The sequence below is a fragment of the Amphiprion ocellaris genome, chromosome 12 (genome assembly GCF_022539595.1).
Source record: "Amphiprion ocellaris isolate individual 3 ecotype Okinawa chromosome 12, ASM2253959v1, whole genome shotgun sequence".
NCBI lineage: Eukaryota > Metazoa > Chordata > Actinopteri > Pomacentridae > Amphiprion > Amphiprion ocellaris.
Window position 1 is genome coordinate 26,872,019 of NC_072777.1, and position 24,030 is coordinate 26,896,048.

Genomic DNA, 24,030 nt, shown 5'->3' on the forward strand with positions numbered 1-24,030 from the left:
AAGCTGACTTTAAGGGAGACAGATTTCTTCTCCTCGAGGAAAGACTTGAATTTATTTGGCATTCATCAGTGAAAGTAAACACTGTAAGGATGTCATTTATACCATAAAACATTTAAAGGCACACTCAGGAAGTATATACATGCATAAGTAGTGCACTGTCACTTTTATATACACACCAATGTTTAACAGTGCTGCAGCATAACTCAATATATGTGAATAAAGCACCGATGTTAAAAATATATGTTAAAGCACGTGTTAATAGATATATTGGGAACAAAACTGAATATTGGATCATCACAGATTCACACCCTGGTGACTGCAGCAGACAGGTGCTGAACGTATCAACCATGACACTAAAATCAAAAAGAATAGTCATGTTTTCTTAAGTATCTCCACAGTCAAGCAGTGAATGGTGTTTTTCTACTGTGAAAACATGTATTTTAGGTGTTTTTGAGCTGCATGTGTGGTCTGGTTTAATACACCTGTTCCTCAGTGAATCACAGCTCAGTGACTCAGTGTCAACACGTTTAGGCTCATAATACACCCACAGTTTAGTAAGTATCAGCAAGCAGCAGCAAAAAATGTATGATTGGTCAACAGTTATCATAAAACAACAATAGTTAGGTATGTCATGGTGATTTTGGCTCTATAACTCTATACTCTTTGGAAAGTAGACAAACTATCTGTCAGTACATGGAGGACTGCATTTCTGAGGATGTTTTAAAACATCGTGAATTAAAAATATTTAGGTCAGTTGAAAAATGGAAGCAATTTGAATATTGAAACTATTAGGACTATACTAGTTTATAAATAGACTGATTCACTGATTAGGAAAATGTTAGTTGAGGCATTAAACATTCGTGCAAAGTGTTTCACAAAAGCTTGCAAAAGGTGAAATTCATGTGGCAGCTGGGAAAGTTAATACAAAATGACACCTTGAGAATGTCTAAAATGTATATGTAGCAGCAAGCATGTTCTAATGTTCAAAATAATGGGAAATGTTTTAAAATTATTATATTTTTTTAGAAGATTTGAATGCTGTGCTTTTACCAGATAATATCTGCAATTGAATAACATTTGGAAAACACCGTAAAGAAAAAATAAACTGTTGAAAAAGCCATTAATTTAAGCTGATAAAAATGTTCATTTACAATGTATTTCTTGCTTTATATATTAAAACATAAAACTAGTTTAATTGGTGATACAGTGCTACACCCAACATAGGGCTGCAACTGACAATTATTCTAATTGTTGATGAATTTTTTCAGATTTTTCTTCTTGGTTTCCTTGTCTAGAACATGTCAGACAATTATGTAAAATATCAAGAGGAGAAAAGAAAACAAAATATTCACATTTAGGTAGCAGGAATCAGTGAATTTCGATAGTTTTCTCTTTATAAAAATGATTCAAATTGGATATTTGATTATGAAAATCGCCAGGACAGTTGACAATAAATTTACTGTTCCTGCTTCAACATCTCACCATTGATTGTGTTGGAGCTGCTGTTTAGGAGGTTTTGTTTATTTTACTCGTGTTGCAGTTTTTCAGTGTCACACTCATATTCGTGTCTGCATTTGTAGCATACGCTGATCAGGCACAACGTCATTACCACTGACAGGTGGAGCGAATAACATGGATCATCTTGTTATAATGCAACGTTCTGTTGGGAAACCTTGAGCCCTGACATTCATGTGGATATTTGACATGTACTGCCCACCTAAATATTGCAGATCAAGCAATCCAAACCCCCACCTTTACCCCTAATGGCAGCAGCAGTCTTTGACGACAATACACTCCGACACACTTCAAAAACTGCTCAGGAGTGGCCCGGGGAACATGACAGAGCTAAGCTGTTCACCCGGGTTCTACACTCCCCACATCTAAATGTTATTGAGCATCTGTAGGATGTTCCAGGACAAGCCTGATCTAGGTCCCACCCTGTAACCCACAGAACCCACAGCATCCCGGTGCCACAGGACATCCCCAGAGGTCCTCTGTCCATGTCCCACGGGGTCAGAGGAGTTTTAGCAGAATAAAGGAGACCAACACAAGATTAGACAAGTGGTCACACAAGTAGAAAAAACACAAAACATTGCTCAGACTTTCCCTCGACTTTTCCTCTGAGCTCTGTCTGGACTCGCAGATGTTGTGACCTGGCTGGAGCATTTGCATGTCCAGATTGTGTGTTTGTCCGCCGCTTTGCTAATCAAATGAAGCAGGATTGTCCATTCCTGCACACACACAAATGTTGCGGTGCTGCATGACGACGATACGTGTAAGCTGCAGGTGGAAGTTTCACTGCGGAGCTTGTCTCGGGACAGATTATCTGTCGTCCGGCTGACTGAAAGCTAATCGCTCACGATGTGGCCCGCGTGGCTATACTCGATGTGGAGCGTCGTCGCGTCGCTTGGAGTTATTTTCCTCATCACCGTCCTCCACGTGTGCAGCAGCCACGCTCAGGTATTCTCACCTGCACAGCCGCTTCAACTGCTTTCAGCTTGTCGCTGCTCCTCCAGCTGGATTTAGCTTTTGTTTGAGGAGGTTTGACAGCTGAGCGTAGATTTTATTGAGCAATAATAGAGCTGGAAACATTCATCTCACCGAACAAACTTCTCCTATAACAATGTCTGCTATTACTCCCACTGAGACGCTCCAGACTTTCTCGGCTCCGACACACCAGCTGTCAGTGGGCAACGTGGAGGAGCGATGAGTTAGAAAGTGCAGTTAGAAAGATGCTGGCGGATCACCAACTGCAGCCTCAGACTGCTGCTGTCTGGAGAAAGATGCTGTAGAAAGAGGAGAAAGAAGGGAAACCGCTCAGTGTTTATGAGTGAAATAACTGCTGCATTAAAACAGCAACAGAGACATATTGGCTTGTGATTTTTGTAGAGATTTTTTGCCTTTTTGATTCAGTTCAGCCTTTATTTATTCAGGAAAATCAGGAAAATTCATGTGTTTCCAGTCATACCTACCAGAGTTCTGCAGAAATATATTTGTTTATCAATATTTCTTCAACTAGATCTGAACAATTAATCAAATGCAGTTTGCAAATTGAAAATCCTGCAATTTATCTCATGCATGATCTTTATACAACACATTCAATGCAGCTTCTTAAGTTTTTTTTATGATTATTCCTTTATTCAAATCCATTGCACAACATGCTTAGATTCTGCAAGTGACCCACTCTTTTCCTTAGTGGAACTTTATTACTTTTATTATTAATTATTTATTTTTAGCTTAATACAGCGCATTATTTTATCTCCTATGGCACTTAAAAATGTAATGAATATAAGTTTGAAGCAATTCCTATTATATACTAGGTTCCTGTATTTGCATTAGAATATAGAGCAGTTAATATTTTTGATGGTGTTAGTAAATATTGTAAAGTAAATATTGAACTAAAGTTCTAAAAACCGAATAGCCGCTTATTCAACCAACGAAATGATCCACATCTGTGTTCAGATAGAAGGCCGGATGTTTGAAATGCATATTATTGTGCATTGTTGTACATTTTAAGGCCTCTGCTAGTTGTTGCCTTGCACAGTTTGCAGATGATGTTGTTCTATTAGTTGGGTTGACTTGAAAGAACACCTGAAAAGTACTGGTTGTGTTTTGCCGGTTGTGCTGCAGAGTAATTTACAAGCTTCAAAAATGACAAATTTTTGTCAGTTGAACTTGTTACTGTCTGTTATGACGGATGTAACGGAAAGAAGGTCACGAGATACAAATGTGGTAAACTAAAGAATAAGTTCAGACTAAATTGGGAAGCATCCGGAGTCTGAGTTTCTGTCTATTAAGACAGGAACATAAATGTAAGTCTGCAGTAGTCTGGATTCAAAGACAGAACACTGAAGAAGATTTTAAGCGAAAAACTTATTCGTCTGGATGTAGCGTCTGGATTTGTATCAGATAAATTCAATCTAGAAATACTGAAGCTTCCTATCAAACTTTCTGTTTTAAATCCCACTAATCGTGTCGGTATGACGGACTGGAGACTCACTGCTCTCTAACTGACCTCACTTGGAGTTTCCACCATCTGATCTGCTCACATGTGAGTCTGTTTTAGAGTTTTTCCTCCTCGATCCTCCAGTGGTGCAGAGAAAAGCCTCTCATGTGACTCCTCACAAAGACCGAACATGTGTGTGCGTCTAACCATAGATAGTCAAGCTGATGAGTTTTCAGCAGATTATGTGACAGAGGTTATAGATCTCCTTCTATGGTCCTCCTCTCTTATCTCATCCTCCTCTCACTTCTCGTCTTTTCTTCTCCACTTATTTGTGGACATAATATTATTTCTCCTGCTGTTTGCAGAGCAGAGTGTCAGATCTCTAACATGAACAGCTTTTGTGTTAGTTTCCAAATAAGTAATTTGAATATCATGAGGAGATTCTCATATGTTTTCAGGACAGACCTCCTATAAACTTCTGAATTTTTTTCTAAGGTTGTAGAGAACCCAACTGGACTGAAACTGAAGCTACACTTTGACCAATTGATTAGTCATAGTGAAAGAAAAATCCATTTTCCTACAGTAGTGAAAGTTTTACTCTCCTCAATAGACAGAAAGGCAATTTTCAGTGTTGAATTGTCTTTTGTTATAAGAGTCTTGCAGCCTTTAAGTTGGCAAATATGCTAATTTGAAAATGTGCTTAGTGGAAATTGTTATTCAGAAAGAAAAAAAACACTGTGATTTGGTTCTTATTGCAGTTTAGTGTAATATAGGAATGAACAATGAAGCAAATTTGAATTAACTGAACCAAGTGATATCTTGGGGCCCCTTTTCGACCAGGCTGTCTGTACCAAGTCTGTAACAGGTCAGATTAGTGAGAGGCACTGATAGTGAAGGTAAACCTGGTTTTGACTAACAGGAGATAAGGTTTGGTTTGTTGCTTCCAGCTGTTTAGAAATATTTCCTCTGAGTTCAGGATCCATATGAGACCTGCACATGTTTACGCACAACTTTATTAATTATAAATGATTGTAAATGATCTTTGACATGGAGACAGGCTGGATCAGGATCAAATAGCTGCTTTTTATCACCTCAGACAGTCACACTTTATCAGCTGCAAGTCATTTTTTCATTTTTTAGTGCATTGTTATGTATTTTACAGCATTATATGAAAAAAAAACGTCACTTTCACACATTGATGAAGCAGCAGTGTTCAAATTTCGTGTCTGAAAAGAAGCTTAAGTTCAACCTCAGTGTCTCCATCAGGTTGGGTCGGTTCACAGTTATGAAAACAGGTTTTCTGTTCTTCCTGCTGCCAAAAATAACATTGATATATAGCTTTTCTCCTGAAGTAAACAACTTTAAAGATTATCTTACCACTGCGAATCTGTTCGTATGAGAGCGTATCAGTCAACCTGTCGACCTGAGCGCTGTAGCTACTCATATTTCTAGATATTTTCAGTGCTGATTCTTCCACTAGTTTTGTTTCTCTTTGTCAGAGTTGCACAGCCAACCATTGTTTAAACCCACAGAACAAGACATGAGGAATTTTTCCATCTGATGTCATGCTGCCGGCATAAAAAACGGTTTAAAGTTTCAGCGTTTTTCCTCAGAAAGATTGCTGGAGTTTCAGTGAAAGGGCAGCCAAAATGTAAGAAAACAGACTCTAACGGGACAAATAAGGAGCTTAGTCGCTTTTGCATCGTGTTTTTGCTCATTTCAATTCACCGATGTTTGTCCAGCTGCGAATCTTATACAGGTTATTATGAATACAGCTGTTGGAACCGGAGAAAACCTGTTTATGTGGCAAAAACAACGAAACGCCGTGTGTGTTTGTGTGTCCGAGGCAGCTTTTATTCGTCACTGAGTGTGTGTTTATGTGTGTGTGTGTTTGTGTGTGTGGCAGGAGTCCCGCAGTTCAGTGTGTCCTTGCCAGGGACACTGAGTTTGTGTGTTTTGTGTGTGTTTTTTGTGCGTGTTACCAGGGGAAACCCCGAGCTGATCCTCCAGAGTTCAGTTGAAATGTAGCAGAGAAAAAAGAGAAAGAGAGTGTGGGAGAGCCAGGGATACCCCACAGTGTGTGTTTTTGTGTGTCTGAGTGTGTGTTTTTAACATTTGTTTAGCTCTTTGCTATTAAACAAAGCTGTAAAAAGCAGCCAAAAACGCTGGAACTCAAACTCCTCTGTTTCCTTAAAGTCACAGGAGATTAAACACTCAGTGGCTCATGTTTGACAAAGTTTGCACACGGTTGTTAAACTAGAGTTTTGTCCTCACAAAAGCAAATATCAATATTCCACTGACTGATTAAATTGTCAAACAGAGCTGGGATTAAGGAGGTTTATGGGTGGAGAAGCTCCGGTTAGTGGATCAAACAGTAACATGTAGTTTGTGATGCAGCTTGTAAAGCAAACACACCTTCAGTAAAGCATCACTGTGAAGGTTAATGTGTGTGTGTGTGTGTGTGTGTGTGTGTGCGTGTGTGTGTGTGTGTTTCTGCAGCACAAGTCGTGGAAGAAGATTAAGAACATGGTTCACTGGTCGCCGTTCGTCATGTCCTTCAAGAAGAAATATCCCTGGATACAGCTGGCAGGACACGCAGGTACGTGGATGAACAAGGCTTTGAGTGCAGCTTTTATTAGTTATTTCCTTTGTTTTCGTTGTAAACCATCAGTATGATGACATAAACCAGATTACAGTGGACTTCTGGGATGTTTTTAGGATTATAAACACATGCTGCAGACTAACAGAGTTGGAATAACTACTTGGATCCTGTACTTAAGTAAAAGTACCAATCTAGCAAACTAAAAATACTCCGTTAAAAGTAAAAATCCTGCATAAAAACATCTTCCCAAAACGACAAATACCTGCAGACACAAGAATTTTGGTTTAGTATTTTCTGTGGTTCACTGCTGGAGTTAGAATACATGCAATGGCTTAATTAAAGGAGCGCCTCACCTATTATATATATTAATTTTAGCCTGTCTGATAATCCAGACGCCCTGGACAGGTCACCAGTCTATCACAGGGCCACACAGAGACAATCACACTCACATTCACCATTTTATCAGTGTAATTTAATATTTCAGTTATCTTAGAATGTATTTCTTATAATAGACAAGGTTTTTTTGGGACATTTTTTGCCTCTTTTTTCAGAAATTTTAAAGACATTAAACAAAATAAGTTGAGAGACACTGGAAGTCATTATGATCTACATTATATTCTTTTATATTTTATTTCAGTTTGATCCAGATTTTTGACTGTTTTCATTTGAATTATTTATCAAGTTTGTCCTGCCTTTTATAAAACACCTGTAAGCACTAATTTTTATAAGAACTACGTAAAAAAAATCCAGTTATATAGTGCACTAGCAGATAATATTTGATTTCCATGTTGTACTTCTATGTGTTTCTCCTCCTTTCATTGCAAATTTTACTACATTAATTTATTACATTTCTGAATTTATTTGTTGAATTTACAAATATTTTGTGCATCTGAAAAAAACTATGTTCAATATCAGTTTCTGTGCATGCTGGAATTTCTGCAATATTTGAATTTCCACATATGGAAAAATCAATACTTATGCCTACAGTACATATTGCGTTGTTGTTGTTGTTTTTCTGCTGATGTTTCCGAAATTTTTTGCTGCTGGAACACTGACAATAAATCCACTTTTATTCTTGTCTTCATCTAACAGCTAGAGCTGCTCAATACTCTGAAAATTATGTTTTCCAATATTTGCAATTATAAATTATGATGCTTTGCTGCATATCAAATTCCCCAAATGTATATATAGCACCTAAAGTCAAAGATGAAAGAAGTATAGTGGTAATTACTTAGGTAAAAGTTCCAGTTGCACAAAGTAAAAATACTCCACTGCTAGTGTGACAAATCCTATTTTAGTAAAAGTCCACAGGAGCAATAAGCAATTTGCAATTTTGCAGTAAAAGTCCTAGTTTGGTCCATTTGACTGATATATTATTCGATTATTAACTATGAAGCATCAGTGTAGAATATGTTTACATCCTTTAATGTTCAAAAACATACCATTTTTCTTATATGGCTCATTGCTGTAGCAAATTTCCTCACTTTCTGTCTAAAAACCACCAACCGACTTTTCATCTCCGTCCAGCTAACTGAAGCCAAACTCCTCCGAAGTCTTTTGTGCAGCTGCCTCTCAGTAAAACTTTGTCATTTTTCCAGGGAGTTTCAAGGCGGGAGCGAACGGCCGCATATTAAAAGTAAGACTCCTTTCATCGCCTTTAATTTGCTTTTAGATTCTTGGCTTTGAATTCTGCGTCGCCGGGAATTTGAGATGATAATTTATTAATGACGTTCTTTAGAAACACTGTGAATGCGAGCAGCGCTGTTTGTCCCTGCTGATGAGAGACGTGCTTCGTCCGTACGTCCCCGGTTACCATGGAGACGTGGAGAAGGACGGACAGAAGTACAACCAGATGGAAGATCTACTGGCCGAGTTTGACTTCCCCTGTGTGATGGACTGTAAGATGGGAGTCAGGTGAGAAAAACACCATAAATTAAGTTTAATTTAATTACAGTAACTGTGATTGCTTCAAATTTAACGTTTTACAGACTGTTAATTTAACATTTAATACTGTTTTGTGTGTTTTATCCTTCTGTTTAATGTTTCTCTCACAACTTAGATGGAATTTTATATTTAAAAATTAACTTTTTTTCGTGGTAAAACAGCCAGTATGTCTGGTATAGTCCCTCATTGCTCATGAAATCTGGTCAAAGTTTAGCCAAGAAGTCATTTGTTAATTCACTTTGATTTCTTTCTTCTGTTTTCCAAATATGTTTGGTTAACCTTTGGGTTTCATCTCACAGCTCTTGTTCCTTTTTTTTAAAAAAAAAGGTTCTGACACATTTCTAGTACTCTTTAGTGCAGCACTAGAAAAGTGAACTGTTATTACAGATACAACCGATGTCTTATAAGTAAAACCCAAGTTGGAATATATATATTAACCTTCTGAACCTAAAAATCCAACAGCAGGCTTTCAAGGCATGCTGTCTTTAACAAAATTGCAAAAATGACACCATTTATCAGCCAGAAACAGTAAAAACAGAAAGAATTGTTAAATTTCCATTCGTGACATGCGGTTCAATGGGAAACATCAAAAAAAAGTTACACATGCATCCCAGAATCTACTTGGAGTTTAGAGAATCAAAGCCGGTTTTGCATATACTTGTTACTTTCCTCAGGACGTATCTGGAAGAAGAGCTGACCAAGGCTCGTAAGAAACCGTCTCCGAGACCCGACATGTACCAGAAAATGATCGAAGTGGATCCCAACGCTCCGACGGCAGAAGAAAACGAGCAGAAGGCGGTGACCAAACCCAGATACATGCAGTGGAGGGAGACGATCAGCTCGACGGCCACACTGGGATTCAGGATAGAGGGAGTCAAGGTGTGTGTGTTATTGTGCGTGTGTTATTGTGTGTGTGCTTCCTTCCCGCCTTTCTTCCAGCGTTCGGCGTGCCTCTCAGGTCGTGATCTGAGTTCCTGTTTTTGACCAGAAAACTTCCTGTGAAGTGTTTTTTGTGCGAGACTGTCTTTGTCGTACACTGAAGTCTGTCCGTGGCAGCTGTATAGACTACGACATCTGGCACTGACACTGCACACACACGCACACACACACACACACACACACACACACACACACACACAACACATACACTCACACACAACTCTTTGTCATGGCTATATAAGGACATGCACGGCCTCCCGGTGGTCTGTTGCCATGACGCTGAGGGTTATCCCCAGAAACAGAGATGTGTGTGTGTGTGTGTGTGTGTGTGTGTGTGTGTGTGTGTGTGTGTGTGTAGGTGTGTGTGTGTGACTGTGTGTGTTTCCACTCTCTACATTGCAAACTACGTATGTGAAGCTAATCAGGTGAGATGTGTATGTTTGTGTGTGAAGGAGGACGACTTGAACCATAAAGGGAAAAATAGTTTTGTCTCTAAATAGTTCCTTGTTGCCGGGCAGCAAGCAGAAATAAGAAACTCTACTGTTATTACTGTACATGTACTACTACTGCTGCTAACACTACACCTCCAGTACATTCTACTAGTACTACACGATCACTACTACTGCTTCCGCATTTCTATTAATAGAGGTGGAGAGTAAACTTAAGATGCTTCTATGATCGATTATTTCCTCTTTATGAGACTTTGTTCTTTAAGTAAATAAATAAAACCCTTTTTTTTCATTCAGCCTTTATTTAAACTTGTAATACACTGAGATATGAAGGCCTCATTTACAATGCAGCTGGTAAACAAATAGGAAATGTGGATAACGATGACAATTAAAATACTATTAGGTGGAATTAATGTAATAATAAAAAAGAGCATTTCAAGTTAAAGAAGAAAAGAGGATATAGGCACATAAATAAAAAATGGATAACAATGACTCTTAAAATACTATCAAGTGATATAGTAATAAAAGCTTAATTTGAATGTTTCCAGTTTAACAAGAACAGCTATAGGTGAAATCAGATAGAAACAGGGATAAAAAATTTGTCCAGCTTTATTTTTCTGCATTTTATTCCAGGTTGCAGATGCTCTGTGGGTGAAACTTTATTTTCTAAGTGTAGTAAAAACATAATCCCGTCATTTCTGCTACAGCAGTGAAGTAAAGTGATGGAGCATAAAAAACAGTAAGGACCTTATAAATAAGTAAAACCAAGTTTCTATCAGACCTTACGGCATGTAAGGACCATCCAACATGAGTATAATGCCTGCAGTGATGAGAATTTAAGGTATTTCCAGTAATAAATCCTAAAGCAGAGTGATAAACAGTGTCCAAGGAATTAAAAAATACAACTGAGGCAACCAGGTTTAAAATGCCACCATAATCTAAGCTACAAGTCCTGTAAAAAAATGTTTGTGCCACTCATAGTGCCAAATTGTAATTATTATTTTGAAGTAGTCTCCTTGTGCAGTGATACTCTGCTCCCAGTGCTCCTGCAACATTCGCTCTCTGAAAGTCGTGTTCTGTACACACGTTAAAAACAATCTGTGGTGAGCTGAAACTTTGTCTCTCTAACTTGCTGTACAAAACAAAAGATCAATAAAAAAAAACTTATGTCTTGGTCCTTTTTGCCTCACAAAACAACATACTGAATTGGTGTTTACACAACATTTCTATAGCAAACGCTGGTCATCTAGTGAAAAACATGAATTTACCTGCATTAAAAATGACTTTATGGTTATTGAGTGCAACAGTAGAATTACAATATCAACACTACTTTAGAAAACTGTATCATCAGCATAAAGATGTACTTTACAATTATATACAGAGTAAACAATATCATCGATATAAATAGTGAACTACAGAAGCCCCAGGATCGACCCTTGTGGGACGCCTTTTGCAGTTTTTCACAAATTATGGTTTAACATCACCAATAACTATATCCTGTAAAATCTGAAACTATTTAAGAACAATTTTATTAAGATCAATACCGTGGGGACATTTTAAATAAAAACAGTACTGCTTACTTCAGGCTAATATATTTTCATTTTAAATTAAAATGCATCAGTGTGGTTGTAGCCTCAATCAAATGTTACACAAAAGAAAAGTCTGTAAGAGCTGAAACTACTACTTGATCAGTTGATGAACAGAAAATTAGTCAATGACTAGAATTCACTTTTTTTTAGTGTCTTAAATCTGAACATCTACTGTTTTATGTTGTTCAGGATTAAAGTGAATATCTTTAACATTTGAGGAGTTGAACGAACACAAGCAGGAATATGTAGCCTTAGATTCATGGAAAGTGGGATTGATCATTTTTCACAATTTCACAAAAATGTGTACAAAAATACAATTGCTAGATTTTTATTAGTATGTTTCTATTTAACCTTTGTTAACCAGAAAGATCCCTAAGATTAAGCTCGTTTTCTCAAGGGACACGTGGCCAAGAAGACTCACTCTTATAAGGTTAGAAAAATTACAAAACCAGTCAGGACGTGGGACAAAAATATTGCATATACAAACAATTACATAAAAGAAAATCCAACTTGATTAGAGTTTCAAACTCAGCATGGTCAAATAATAATAATAATAATAATAATAATAATAATAATAATAATAATAATAATAATAATAATAATAATAATAATAATAATAATAATAAAATAAAATCACCACCAGGGTGTATCATACATGAGTCATAATAAAAACAATCAGTTGCTGTTTTTAAACAAAATGGACACAAAAATGACAAGTCTAGGGGGTTTAAAGAATTATTTTCTCTCACAGCATCAAAGACCCCTCCTTGCTTTAAGGTCAGATCTCTAAAAATATCTTTCCTTCCTCACTTCCTTTGCTCCACACAGTGTTTGTTCTGTTTTTCTTGTCCCATCTGATCCCTTGTTTTGCTTTTTCCAACTTCCAGCCTTCAAGGAGTCTGAAAGTTGCAGTTTCATGTTGGACAGAGAATCAGATAAAAACTGTTTATACCATAAAGTTTCATACAGTTATTGTCATATAATACCAGAGAAAATAAACCTAATGTGGAACTCATGCATGAAGTTGGTTCTCATAATAATTCTCTCCTTGTTTTCTCTCTATAGAAAGAGGACGGCACGGTGAACAGAGATTTTAAGAAGACAAAGACGAGAGAACAAGTCACTGCAGCCTTCCACGACTTTGTAAAAGGAAATAAGGACATAGTGGTGAGTGTTGTCTAGTTTATTCTGTGTGGGTTCATGTCCTTGATGACTGTATGGCACAGAAAAACAGATGAGGAATTTAAAGCTGAACTCTTTAACAGTCCCACAGGAAGCATATACAGACATGGTCATCCTTCCATCACAGCAGAGGAATCTTACCCCTGGAGACTTATACTAACCATTACCACTGTGTGCCTAACCTTGACCCTAAACCTTTATTTATGCTTCCCATATGGGAGATGAGTCTTTGCAGTGTGACTGTGTGAACAAAGTCTATGAAAACCTATTAAAAGAAAAAAAAACATGCCTTATTTAGATTTGGCCACTTCAAAGTAGTCTCCTTGTGTAGTGATACTCTGCTGCCAGTGCTCATGCAACACTTGAAACACTCCCTGGAAGTCCTGTTCAGTAAACTTGTTGAGAACCATCCGTGGTGAGCAGAATCTCTTCTGAAAACTGCTGTGTGGACTTTTTAACTTGATGCGGAAAACAAATAGTCAAGAAAAAAATGTGTCTTTGTCCTTTTTGTTTGACAAAACATAGCAATGCATTTGTGTTTCTATATACTTAAACTTGCATCTTGATTGCAAGTTTATTTACACAATGTGGGATCAAAAAGTTCAGAGATGGGGCTTATAAAAATCAAAAACCATACCTGATTTAGATTTGGCTCCCATCCACATAAAGTCTCCTTGCGCGATGATACTCTGCCCCCAGTGCTCCTGCAACACTTAAAACACTCCCTGGAATCCTTGTTCTGTATACTTCAAGGTTTAATCAAAAAGTTCCAAGACTGGGCCCATAAAAATCAAAAACCATACCTGATTTAAATTTGACAACTGTCCACTTCAAAGTAGTGTCTTTGTGCAGTGATACTTTGCTCCCAGTGTTCCTGCAACATTTGAACGCCCCCTAGAAGTTTCTCTTTTGCTGAATCTTCTAAACTGTTTCAAAAACTTGAATTTCATTTTGGGGAAGAAGAAGAAGACAAATCTGGTGAGAAGGGTTGTTTAGTTGTGGCTAAAAAACTCATCACAGCCACGGCTCACATTTCTCGGACTTGACTGTTACGCTCTCCACAAATAGCATCAGAACTTTTTGATCGCACCTCGTACGTCCCCACAACGTAAATAACACAAGTGCATTGAGAGCCTTCGTTAGAATGTTTAGAGTTGCTGAAATTCATCTGCTAATAAAAGCTATTCTGTGCAGTTTACTGAGAAATACAACATGAGATGAAGTGAATATTTCCTGCTGATCCTGTCAGCAGCTCAGTTCTGACACCGATAATAAAACTGGCTGGATCAGAGCTGGATCAGTGAACGAGCTGAAAAAACTTGTGTGTGTCTGTTTTCTTTTCCAGAACTGTTATCTAACAAGACTGAAAGAAATCAGAGACACTCTGGAGATCTCACCGTTCTTCAAAACCCACGAGGTAAAAACACACAGTCAGTGATGGTCTGTTTGGTTTGTACATTTACACACAAGGTCACACAGAAAACAAAAAAATCCTGTCAAATGTATTCATGTAATAGGTTTAATTCTACTTTTTATGCTACAGAAAAATATTTGAAATGTTTTTTCTGGACTGGTAAACCTATTTCCAGCTATGATGTTATGCACTGTCTAATGGCATGTAAATTAAGGGCAAGACACTGCTTGTAAATAGAGTAAAAAATTTAACTCACATATGTCACCATGAAACTTCTCCAGTTAATTTTGTACATTTAAACTGCTATTTTTTTGTATCACAGCTTTTCTCATATTTTATGATTAATTATGCAAATGAAGCAGTACCTAATTAAAGTTAAAATTCTGACATATTTCAGTCAAATGTGTATTTTAAGCGCTCCACATATGAGAAAATACCATACAAAGCTTTAAAAAAAAATAAATAAATAAATAAAAAATCCATGTTCTCGTCTTTATGGACTAAAGTGTTCTATAAGTTAGGCTGTCAATGATATATGAACAAACCCGCTGTAAAAACTTTCCGAATATATGGTAGAAACTGTCAAAGTGGAGATTGGTCACTCAAAGTAGTAAAACTAATTTTGGCCTCTGAAATATGTATTATAATCCATATCTGTAGTTGCAAATAGGCAAATTGTAATAAAAACAAATGGATAAATATGTGTTGTTGATATTTTCTATACACTAGTGTAAAAGAAGACAAAGTGGAATGTTTCTCCTTTAAGTGTTCAGGCACATTTTTGGGATTTATAACGCTCAGATAAAGTAACTGTACATTATGTGCATGGAAACACTGCCTGCAGGTCATCCGAAAACTCACTGAGCAATGCAGATTTTTTAGGTTATTTTGCAGAATCTGCTTAGAATCAACTTTTTATTTTTGCAGATTTTTCCACGGAACATGTAGAATAAAGTGTATTTATGAAACATCACAATTTTAAGCTTGGATCCGGTTACAAATAAGTAGTTCGATCACTGTGGTGAAAACTGAAAATCCTACATTTTTTTCTATTTCTACAGTGTCTGGCTGCTAAATGGTGTGATTTTAGAAGTTTGAAAAAAGGACAACATATCTTTCAAACCCGCCAGCTGGTTTTGTGGTTCAGAGGGTTAAATGTCATTCCGTAACTCATTTCAAAAACACACACCAGTTCACACGCACATACACACACACACACACACACACACACACACACACACACACACGCTGAGGAGGTGTCGTCATGGAAACTGGACAACAAGAACTTTGACCACACTGGTTTCACACTTACACACACACGAGAAGCTAAAAACACAAAACAAGAAGTGAGATCATTTCAAAGGACGCAAACAAATGTAATTTTTTTGTGTGTCTGTGTGTGTGTTCAGGTGATCGGCAGCTCCTTGTTATTCGTCCACGACAGTAAGGGGCGGGCCAAAGTCTGGATGATTGACTTTGGTAAGACCACGCCCCTCCCCGACGGCAACGAGCTGACCCACCGAGCGTCGTGGGTGGAGGGGAACCGGGAGGACGGATACCTCTCTGGACTCGATAGTTTGGTGGACATCATTTCCTCCATGGTGAACTCTGACACATGAACACTTGGACTCCTTCATTCATTCTTGATCCCTCCAGAGAGAACTTTCCTCGAGGACTCCGTCACATGTTGAAAACCACGTGATCCGAAAAGGAGCGCACGGCCGGAGAGTCCGGATTTAGTCATGTCATGTTCTGTTGTCTTTAACCCCTTAAAAGGCCTCTTTCTCAGCAGACATTAGACAGAAAAAGCAACAGCAAGGCTAATAATATTTACGACAGCTCAGTTCCTCATAAACCAGCAGACATAATAACAGTGTTATTTATACACCTGACTTCTTCTTTTATGACATCAAAAAAGCAACCTTTTACTTAGGGAATTCTTAGTTTGGCCCTCTGAACTCCAAGCAGCAGTTTCTGGGCGTATGACTGTTAGAATGCCATGAATTCTAAAAAAATATGAAAAAAGTAGAATTTCTTGGATTGTTTATTCAACAAAATTTGAAGAAAACATGAAAGAAATCCTGGAAAAACTAATTCCCACAAGTGTTACTTAAACTGGAAAAAAATGTGGTTCTGCATACTATAGACATTTAACTATTTCCCTTTTTAATTTGTTACTAATCTACTCTGCTTCAGGGAAACACAGCCTGCAGTTTAGCCAAAAGCTCTCTGAATTTTTGTTGTATGACTGCTGGTTACGGCTCAATGATTCTGGTTTTTAAGTAGCGTTAAGGAGCCCAGAAGTTTTAATTTTGTACAGAATTTGGTTATAGCAAACTCTTAATTTTCAGCATTTTTTAAAACTACACATTTAAATTATTTTAATGAAATATTACAACTTTAAGCTTAGATTCCGTTATGCATGATTACTTCAAAGACTGTCAGAAAACCGTAAATCCAATGTGTGTGTGTGTGTGTGTGCGTGCGTGCGTGCGTGCGTGCGTGCGTGCGTGCGTGCGTGCGTGTGTGTGTGTAATTTTAAGAATTTTTTTAAAAAGATGACATGGCTTTTTCACCTGCTGGTATGTTTTGGGGTTCAGAGGGTTAATAATATACCATTAATGTTATTTCTTACACCTATGCTTTTGTACTTTTAATGTCAAAATGTCTGCTTTGATAAAGGTCTATTTTTATATTAATAATTCCTGCAACACAGACTTTAACTAAAAGAATTCTGAGTTTAAAGCAAACTGAAGGTTATTGTCTTGTAATCAAATCCCATGCAAAGACCAAAACCAACAATGTTTGTTTTTCAATGCTTCTTCACTTATTTAGCATTTGTGTAGATCCTTTGGGCACAAACACCAAGAGGTTTAACCAAAGAAGCTTCTTGGATGGAGGTGAAACATCTTCGAGAACCATTAAAAAAGTCCAGGTGTCTTCTACTGAAGCTCTTCAGATCAAAATAAAGTACAAAACATGAGTTCATTGTAATGAATTAATGTCACTAAGACTTTAGTGAACCAAAGAACATCTTGGTGACTGAAATCAAACCTCTTTATTTTTGATCATTTTTGACAGAGACAGAGTACAGTAATAGCAGTGAAATATCTAAATTCAACCTTAAATTTGGTTAATTTTCCAGATGAAACCACATGACTAGTTCAAGGATCATTGGGAAGTAAAAAATCTGATATTTTTTTCTGCTTTTGCAGTTTCTAACTGATAAAACATGGAAAGATGAACCTTAACCAATGCAGAAGTGAGTTAAACCTGGATTCTTTCTAACAACCAGCAGGGGGCGACTCCTCCGGTTGGAAAAAGAAGTCAGATTGTGTAGAAGTCTATGAGAAAATGAACCAACTTCTCATTTGATAAACGTTCGGGAAACATAATTAAGTTATACAAAGCAGTCTTCATTACGTTAGACCAGTTCAGAGTAAAGTTTGAAAGTATTGGATTAATCCCGGAAGACTGTTGACGTCGTGTTTTTCTCCTTATGAAAGTAACACCAGAGATGTTCAACCAATGGGAACTTGGTCGAATGAGAACGAATCAACCAACTTATCGACCTATTTGTTGGTTTTGGTCTTTCACGGTATTTGTTTCAAATAAAACTCCAGAATTATTCTTCAAAACCACATATATGAGGAACTTCGAAGTTTCCAATCACAAAAAAGACCTTAATTCAAATTTTCCATAAAACCAGCATTTATGCTATTTCTCATTTTATGAAAGACACTGTAACTAAAGAAACATAGTTTTTACTGTAAACATGTAAGTTCACAACTCCCGTATTTGGGCTTAAATGCTTCAATTTGGCTGTACTGAGCTGATTTGCTGCAAAACCTAACTCAGTTTTATTTGAATTTTTTCATCAGTTTGACCCTTTTCTTTCAAAACATGCACTTACTTTCACTGTCAGTCATAGGAATTGTACAGTTTGAGTGTTTTTAACCTATGAAAACAGTTTGAAGCTGTACGAAAAGAGACAAACCTTCTTTATCCATTAACACTCAAAAGTCATCGAGGGTTTCAATAATCTGGCAATAACTGGCATCTAGGTGGAGCTAAATAATCCATCTCAGCGTAGTTTCAGTTTCTTACGGAGTATTGTTTCATATGTAAAAATATTCTCAGCCGTGGCCACACTCCGCTCACACTCTGTCAGGATTGTTCACAATGTACAGTAAGATTTATTTTGTTTGATGTAGTTTTTTAATCGTAACATTATTTTAGTGAAATCATGTGGAACACTTACAGCCATGAACAATCTTATTTAAGCTATCCAGTGCCTTGACACGACGAAGCCAAGTCAGAAAAAAACCTGTTGTGATGTATTTTCTCTGCTAGTCTTAAATGTGGGTTTTCTGAGTTTAGTCCTACACGGGTGCATGTTTATTATCCTCTTAGAAGTTTGTTCTTAATTTGTTTTTATTTAAAGCACATCTTTTTTTCTTTTAGCTCACTGGAGACTGTGACATTTTGGATTATGGACCGTTATGCTTGCGTTAGATGAGTGAAAGTTGTCGGGTTGCTGACATTCTTCAAAGCAGAGAAATGACTAAAGTAAAACAGTTTAATTCAGTGGTGGGTACCAGCAGTTTGGAAGGGCATAAAAAGCTTCTCACAGTGTAACAGTAAGCAGTAGGTTTCACTCTACCATGGTTTTAAAATGCAGTGGTTTTCAGTTGAGGTTTGCAGTGACAGTAGATGGAAAAAGAGACTGATTGCGACTTTGTGCAGTGCCTTCTTGAAGAAGTAGTTACACATGTTAGCTTTCTTGTCAAGATTCAGGTGAGTAACAGATGGCATAGTGCAACTTTCCCCAATTGGCAGCCATCTTTGTTACACCTCCAGGCAGTTATTTCAGGCTGGGCTTCCAATTTAAATGAGTGATGAGAGAGCAATGAGTGTAATTTCAAAACTGTATGTACAGAAACAACTGTCAAAACTGCTAAAAAACCTTTAAAATTTTGGTGACTTTGTCCTAAAATAAGGTTTTATTCTGTCATTCTGTACATGCACTTTTGTCTGGTCTTGTTATCCAAACTAACTGCCCTGGGGTGTTACCAAGAACACTTCTTTTTGATGAAATTAGCCTATAACTATGGAAGCATAAACTAGTAGATGCTTAGCATCACTTAGCATCAGTACTGGAAGACTGAAATTTAAGGCTAACTTGGTAATTTGGGACCTTCAGTGTATCAGCCCGGCAGATTTTGTTGCCAGAAGATGGGGAAAAGTTGTGTTCAGTCATGTTTTCCAACCTTGTTTCTAAGTTAAGCTAACCATCTGCTGGTTATAACTTCAGTTCTAGCAGTCTGACTCTTGCAAGAAGTATGGAATATACCAACTATTCCTTTCAGACCGACCGTGTTGCTCTTGCACCCCGATGTGCACTTCCAGCTGTTTGTAAGTAGGTTTCATATTGTTCTGATTTTGCCGGCTTGTGTATTTATTTGGATTGTTCCTTTAAAATAATGTGTATTTGGTGAAACAAAACTTTTGTGTTTATGTGTCATTTCTGTCCGTGTGTCATTTTTATGTATCTGTCTATCTATAAGTGGAATTTAAAAAGTTCTCTCCCCCACCTATTAACAAGGGGTCTCACTCCCATACCATGGATCCTTATATCACTGTCCACAAAAACTCAGATGTTTGAATCAATGAAATAAAAAATGAGAGGAAAGCTTGACACTGTTGCTGTTGCTCCAGGACAATGTGTCCGTCAAACAGCATTAGATAGCAGAAGCAGCCAAATGTGGCTTTGAACCGTAGCCCCATGAACCTGACTCACTTGGTCTGGACCGCTGGACTTATAGAAGTCAGATGGTGCCCCCTGTGCTGTGTAGGTGGATGCATTGTGTTAGAGCAACAGCATGCCAACCTATCTCTGCTTACCTGCATACCTAATTACTGTCTACCTACCACCTACATATCTACCTACTACTTACATAGCTAGGAAGCAAGAAAGGGAGGAAGCACCAACCTACCTACATTCTTTTTCAGCTACCTACTTGCTGATCTACCTACTGACCGACTGACCTGCCTACACACTTCTCTGCTTGCCTGCTAGCTAGTCACCTACCTACCTGCCTAGCTAACTAGGTAGTTAGGTTGATATTTCCTTCCTTCCTACCTACCTACCTACCTTCCTACCTGCCTACCTTCCTACCTGCCTACTTCCTTCCTCGTTAACCCTAGCTAACTAGCTAGCTACCTACCTACAATCCACCTACCAACCTGCCTACCTACATACCTACAACCCACCTACCTACCTACCTACAACCTGCCTACCTACGTACCTACCTACCTACCTACAACCTGCCTACCTACCTACCTACAACCCACCTACCTACCTACCTACAACCTGCCTACCTACGTACCTACGTACCTACCTACCTACAACCCACCTACCTACCTACCTACAACCCACCTACCTACCTGCCTGCCTGCCTGCATGTTTATGACCCACTAGGACCTGACCTGTGGTTCTGACCTAAGGAAACCCTCAGTGCCTCCATACTGCTGCTGCTTCTCCTTTAAGTAGCGTAGCTTAGTGTAAGTTTAGTGTTAGCCTGATGGTTATTTGCCTTTCAAATCTCACCTGTCCACAACAGCAGCATCAGCATCTGGAGCTGATGTAAGAGCTGAATGGAAAAATAAGAAACATGATTTAGTTTTTGTGAGACCAAAAAGAAAACATCCTTGGGACTTTTTTCAACATGCAGCAGTTTTTGAAAGGAGTATGTAGGCACTAAATACTCCATTTCTGCTGGTTTCTGCTGTTATATACCAACAATTTATCAAAGATTTTCAGGTACAAAAAATTCAGACTACCTCTTGCATTTCCTGGGTATCTGTATGACAAAATTGGTTAAGTCTCACAGTTGGGCTTATTTTTTTAGTTTATGTCTCCTATTCCCTGGAATGCAAACCCTAATATTAATTTGTCCATTTATTTGCTCATGTATTTAGTCTAGGAAACACATATAATCCTGTTTATGTAACATGACAGAAGCTGTGTGGCTCTGTGGCGCTCTCTGCTGTTGCTATACTGATAGTGTCACATAAATGTTAACTAAAGTCAGAGGAAATTTACCTTAAAAAAGGAACCCTGCCTTTCAAAAGGGACTTTGTTGATAAATTAAGAGTTGCAGTTACACTTTATAGTTGCATATTTAAATTTTTTCTGTAAATGCGTGATTTTAATTTAATGCCCATTAAATATTTCAATCGCATTGTTAAATCATAGAATTTGTGACATCATACTGACAGTTGGGTTTACGCTTCAGGAGAATAGAGTCCCATTTGTAAACATGGAACTTCCCCAGATGATTATTTCTAATCAGGCAAAGACTTTTTGGATATCCACGTTTCTTAAAATTTGATATTTAAATATGCGACTGAGGTAATGCATATCTAAAAATGACCAAATTTGCATCAGTTTCCAAAACAGAAATTCAAACATTGGATAAAGCCAACTTCAAAATTCGTGTTTTATTTTATTGTTGACATATTTAGTCACATTTTTACAGACAGGATTTTGGAAATCTCTTTATACCATACCATAAATCAGAAAATATCACCACTAGCTAGGGAAAATCCATTTTTACTGTGTTTTTTTTTATGAATAAAGGTTCCATATATCAACTTTTAAGTGATATATAAACAAAGCCCTCTGTATAAAGCTTCAGAATATAAACAAGTATAGTACTGGAATGTTTGGTGGATGCTAAAACAACTGACGAGGAGACTTGTTTTACCATAAACTTTTATAAGAAATCACAATTGTAACTAGCAGATATTAGCATGAAATTTCCCCAGTTAATTGCTGACATTAAGATGATTATTTTTTGTATTACAAATTTTCAGAAATTGTATGTTTATGTCTTATATTCCATATGAAATTTGGTATTTTGACTATAAACTTAAACTAACTTGCATAAATGTCAATTTGACAACAGATGAACTAAATTTGTATTCTGAATGCTTCTTTTTCTCAGTTAATAAAAGAGCAGACTTGTGAAAGGAAAGTCATCTCAAAACTTCAACATTTACCAGTAAATGAAATACCCTCGTCAGTTTAAGGTGCTGTCCTCTTACCAACAGTAGGTGGCAGCAGAGGCTAAATTCCCCTTCAAAGTACATTTTAATTTCATGGTTAAAACTCTGTGTATTTTCTTGTTTGCTAGTTTGCTTGTTTGCTTGTTTTATATATCAGTGTCCATATTTAACTGCAGCCTATTGTGCGTTCTAAAAGTGAAATTTGTTATCGGTGAATTCCGTCAGACATTCCTCTGTGGCGACACATTGTTTTTCTGGTTTGATTAGCCAATCAGGAGGCGCGTTCTGACCTCGCCTCCTGTCAGCGCCCGAGAACGGACGAATAGTGTCAGAGGACAGGAAGAAGACCGGAAAGAGAGACCAGAGCCGTGGATAAATAAAGGTTAACCTAAGGCTGCTTGGTAAATAACAGTACTACTAGCTACTTATAAGTGGCAGAATTAACCAGAGGTAGATTTAAAAGAAAAAGTTTGAAGCAGAGAAAATAAAACTGCCCGAAGAGTTTAGCTAAATGTTCATTTTGGTGTCGATATGAGAGTCCGTGTCGGATATGGGCGGGTTGTGTCAACTACGGCTCTGGCTGCAGTGTGAAGTTGGTAAATACGCTTTGACCTCGTGGAGGAGAAACAAACTGGATTAAACGCGGCCAGCAGCTGCGGCGGGAGGACGGGGACGAGGCGTAAATAACCGGTAACTCCTGCTGCTGGCAAACCGACTCCCGGGAAGGAGAAGGGACTCATTAAACTGCCGTTATATCTAAGTAAAGTGGCTCTGGTTTGACCTCTCTTCGTCTGAAAGCAGCAGCAGAGACTCTGCGCCACAGCTGCTAGTAAGTACACGACATACTCATAAATTAGCATTTTTAAGCTAATAAATCCACTTTATTTTTGCTATTAGTCCTGTTAGTCAACCTGAATCTGCTCCACCGTCTCCCTGCATCGTGCTGACGAGCCTCATATTTATGGCTGCCTGTACTTCTGCAAACTTTACCGCCCTGCAAACACACATAAACGGTTTATTCGTGTGTTTTAAACCGTTTAACCTGCAATTATCAACACTCTGAGTTGGTTAAAGCAGCTGCAGATTAAATGCATGTTTAAATACTGGACGACGTGGCTTTGTTTTTTGCAGAATCTGGTGCCTTCACACCCACGAGGAAGTTAATTATTGCACAATTTAAATGCGCCACTTCTGCAGGTTTGAAGGATTTTGCAGCAAAACTTTCAAAAAATTGCACTTAAATCAGAGCTGTCGCGATATTACATTTTTCCGACATGACTATCACGACTAAAATAATTTATTAGAATGACATTGTTGCAATAGCTGAAGAGAAAAAAAAGATTGCGACATTTATTGCAAAATATTGGGCAGAATAGGAATGTTGCGATACATACAGATTTTGACGATAATCCTGACATCATAAAGTTGCAATATTGATATGCAATATGCAATGTTAATAATACGTTGTGTGATAATCATTGTATTTTCATATACATTGATAATAATGGCATCTTATAATAAACGTGTGATAATATGGTAAAAATCTAGTATAAATATTAGATTTTAGCTATCATTGTTTAGATTTGTGCGTCTTTTGTTTAGCTGTTCATTAAATTGCCATTTCTTTGTCTATTAAGTTTATTAGAACTGTTACGATATCAGAATTTCACTGCATGATTATCACGACCTAAGCAATTTCTTATTGCTAATTATTGCGATATCTATAGAGAAATTTAAGAAAATAATGCCAGATTTCATGTAAAATGTTGTGCAAAATATATATGTGGATTTTGACGCTAATCCTGACATTTAAAAGTGCAATATTGACATAATATTGTGATAATATGGTGAATAGTCCAGTGCCAGTAGAAAGTTTGATTGTACAAATAGGAGAT

The 24,030-nt window shown here is 37.5% G+C and overlaps 2 protein-coding genes and 1 long non-coding RNA gene across 4 annotated transcripts in view; 2 read left to right on the forward strand and 1 right to left on the reverse strand.

Annotated features, from left to right (window-relative positions):
* Positions 1 to 19,763, forward strand: part of itpkb (inositol-trisphosphate 3-kinase B) — a 52,880-nt gene extending 33,117 nt beyond the window's left edge. For both annotated transcript variants that reach the window (XM_023278803.3, XM_023278804.3), the window contains exons 6-12: positions 6,446 to 6,545; positions 8,147 to 8,184; positions 8,287 to 8,462; positions 9,167 to 9,371; positions 12,535 to 12,636; positions 13,997 to 14,068; positions 15,475 to 19,763. In XM_023278803.3, the coding sequence (XP_023134571.2) occupies positions 6,446 to 6,545; positions 8,147 to 8,184; positions 8,287 to 8,462; positions 9,167 to 9,371; positions 12,535 to 12,636; positions 13,997 to 14,068; positions 15,475 to 15,684 (903 nt within the window). In that variant the 3' untranslated portion in view covers positions 15,685 to 19,763. The remainder of the gene's footprint in view (positions 1 to 6,445; positions 6,546 to 8,146; positions 8,185 to 8,286; positions 8,463 to 9,166; positions 9,372 to 12,534; positions 12,637 to 13,996; positions 14,069 to 15,474) is intronic.
* Positions 34 to 5,893, reverse strand: LOC129350207 (uncharacterized). Its single transcript, XR_008603556.1, has 2 exons — positions 5,324 to 5,893; positions 34 to 2,786 (listed from the first exon to the last, which is right to left on the reverse strand). It is a non-coding gene; the product is annotated as an uncharacterized LOC129350207 (long non-coding RNA).
* Positions 19,764 to 22,563: 2,800 nt separating the features above from the next.
* Positions 22,564 to 24,030, forward strand: part of LOC111574285 (atypical kinase COQ8A, mitochondrial-like) — a 35,838-nt gene continuing 34,371 nt past the window's right edge. Inside the window, exon 1 of the mRNA XM_023278799.3 lies at positions 22,564 to 22,964. The gene's annotated coding sequence lies outside the window, so the exon portion shown is untranslated. The remainder of the gene's footprint in view (positions 22,965 to 24,030) is intronic.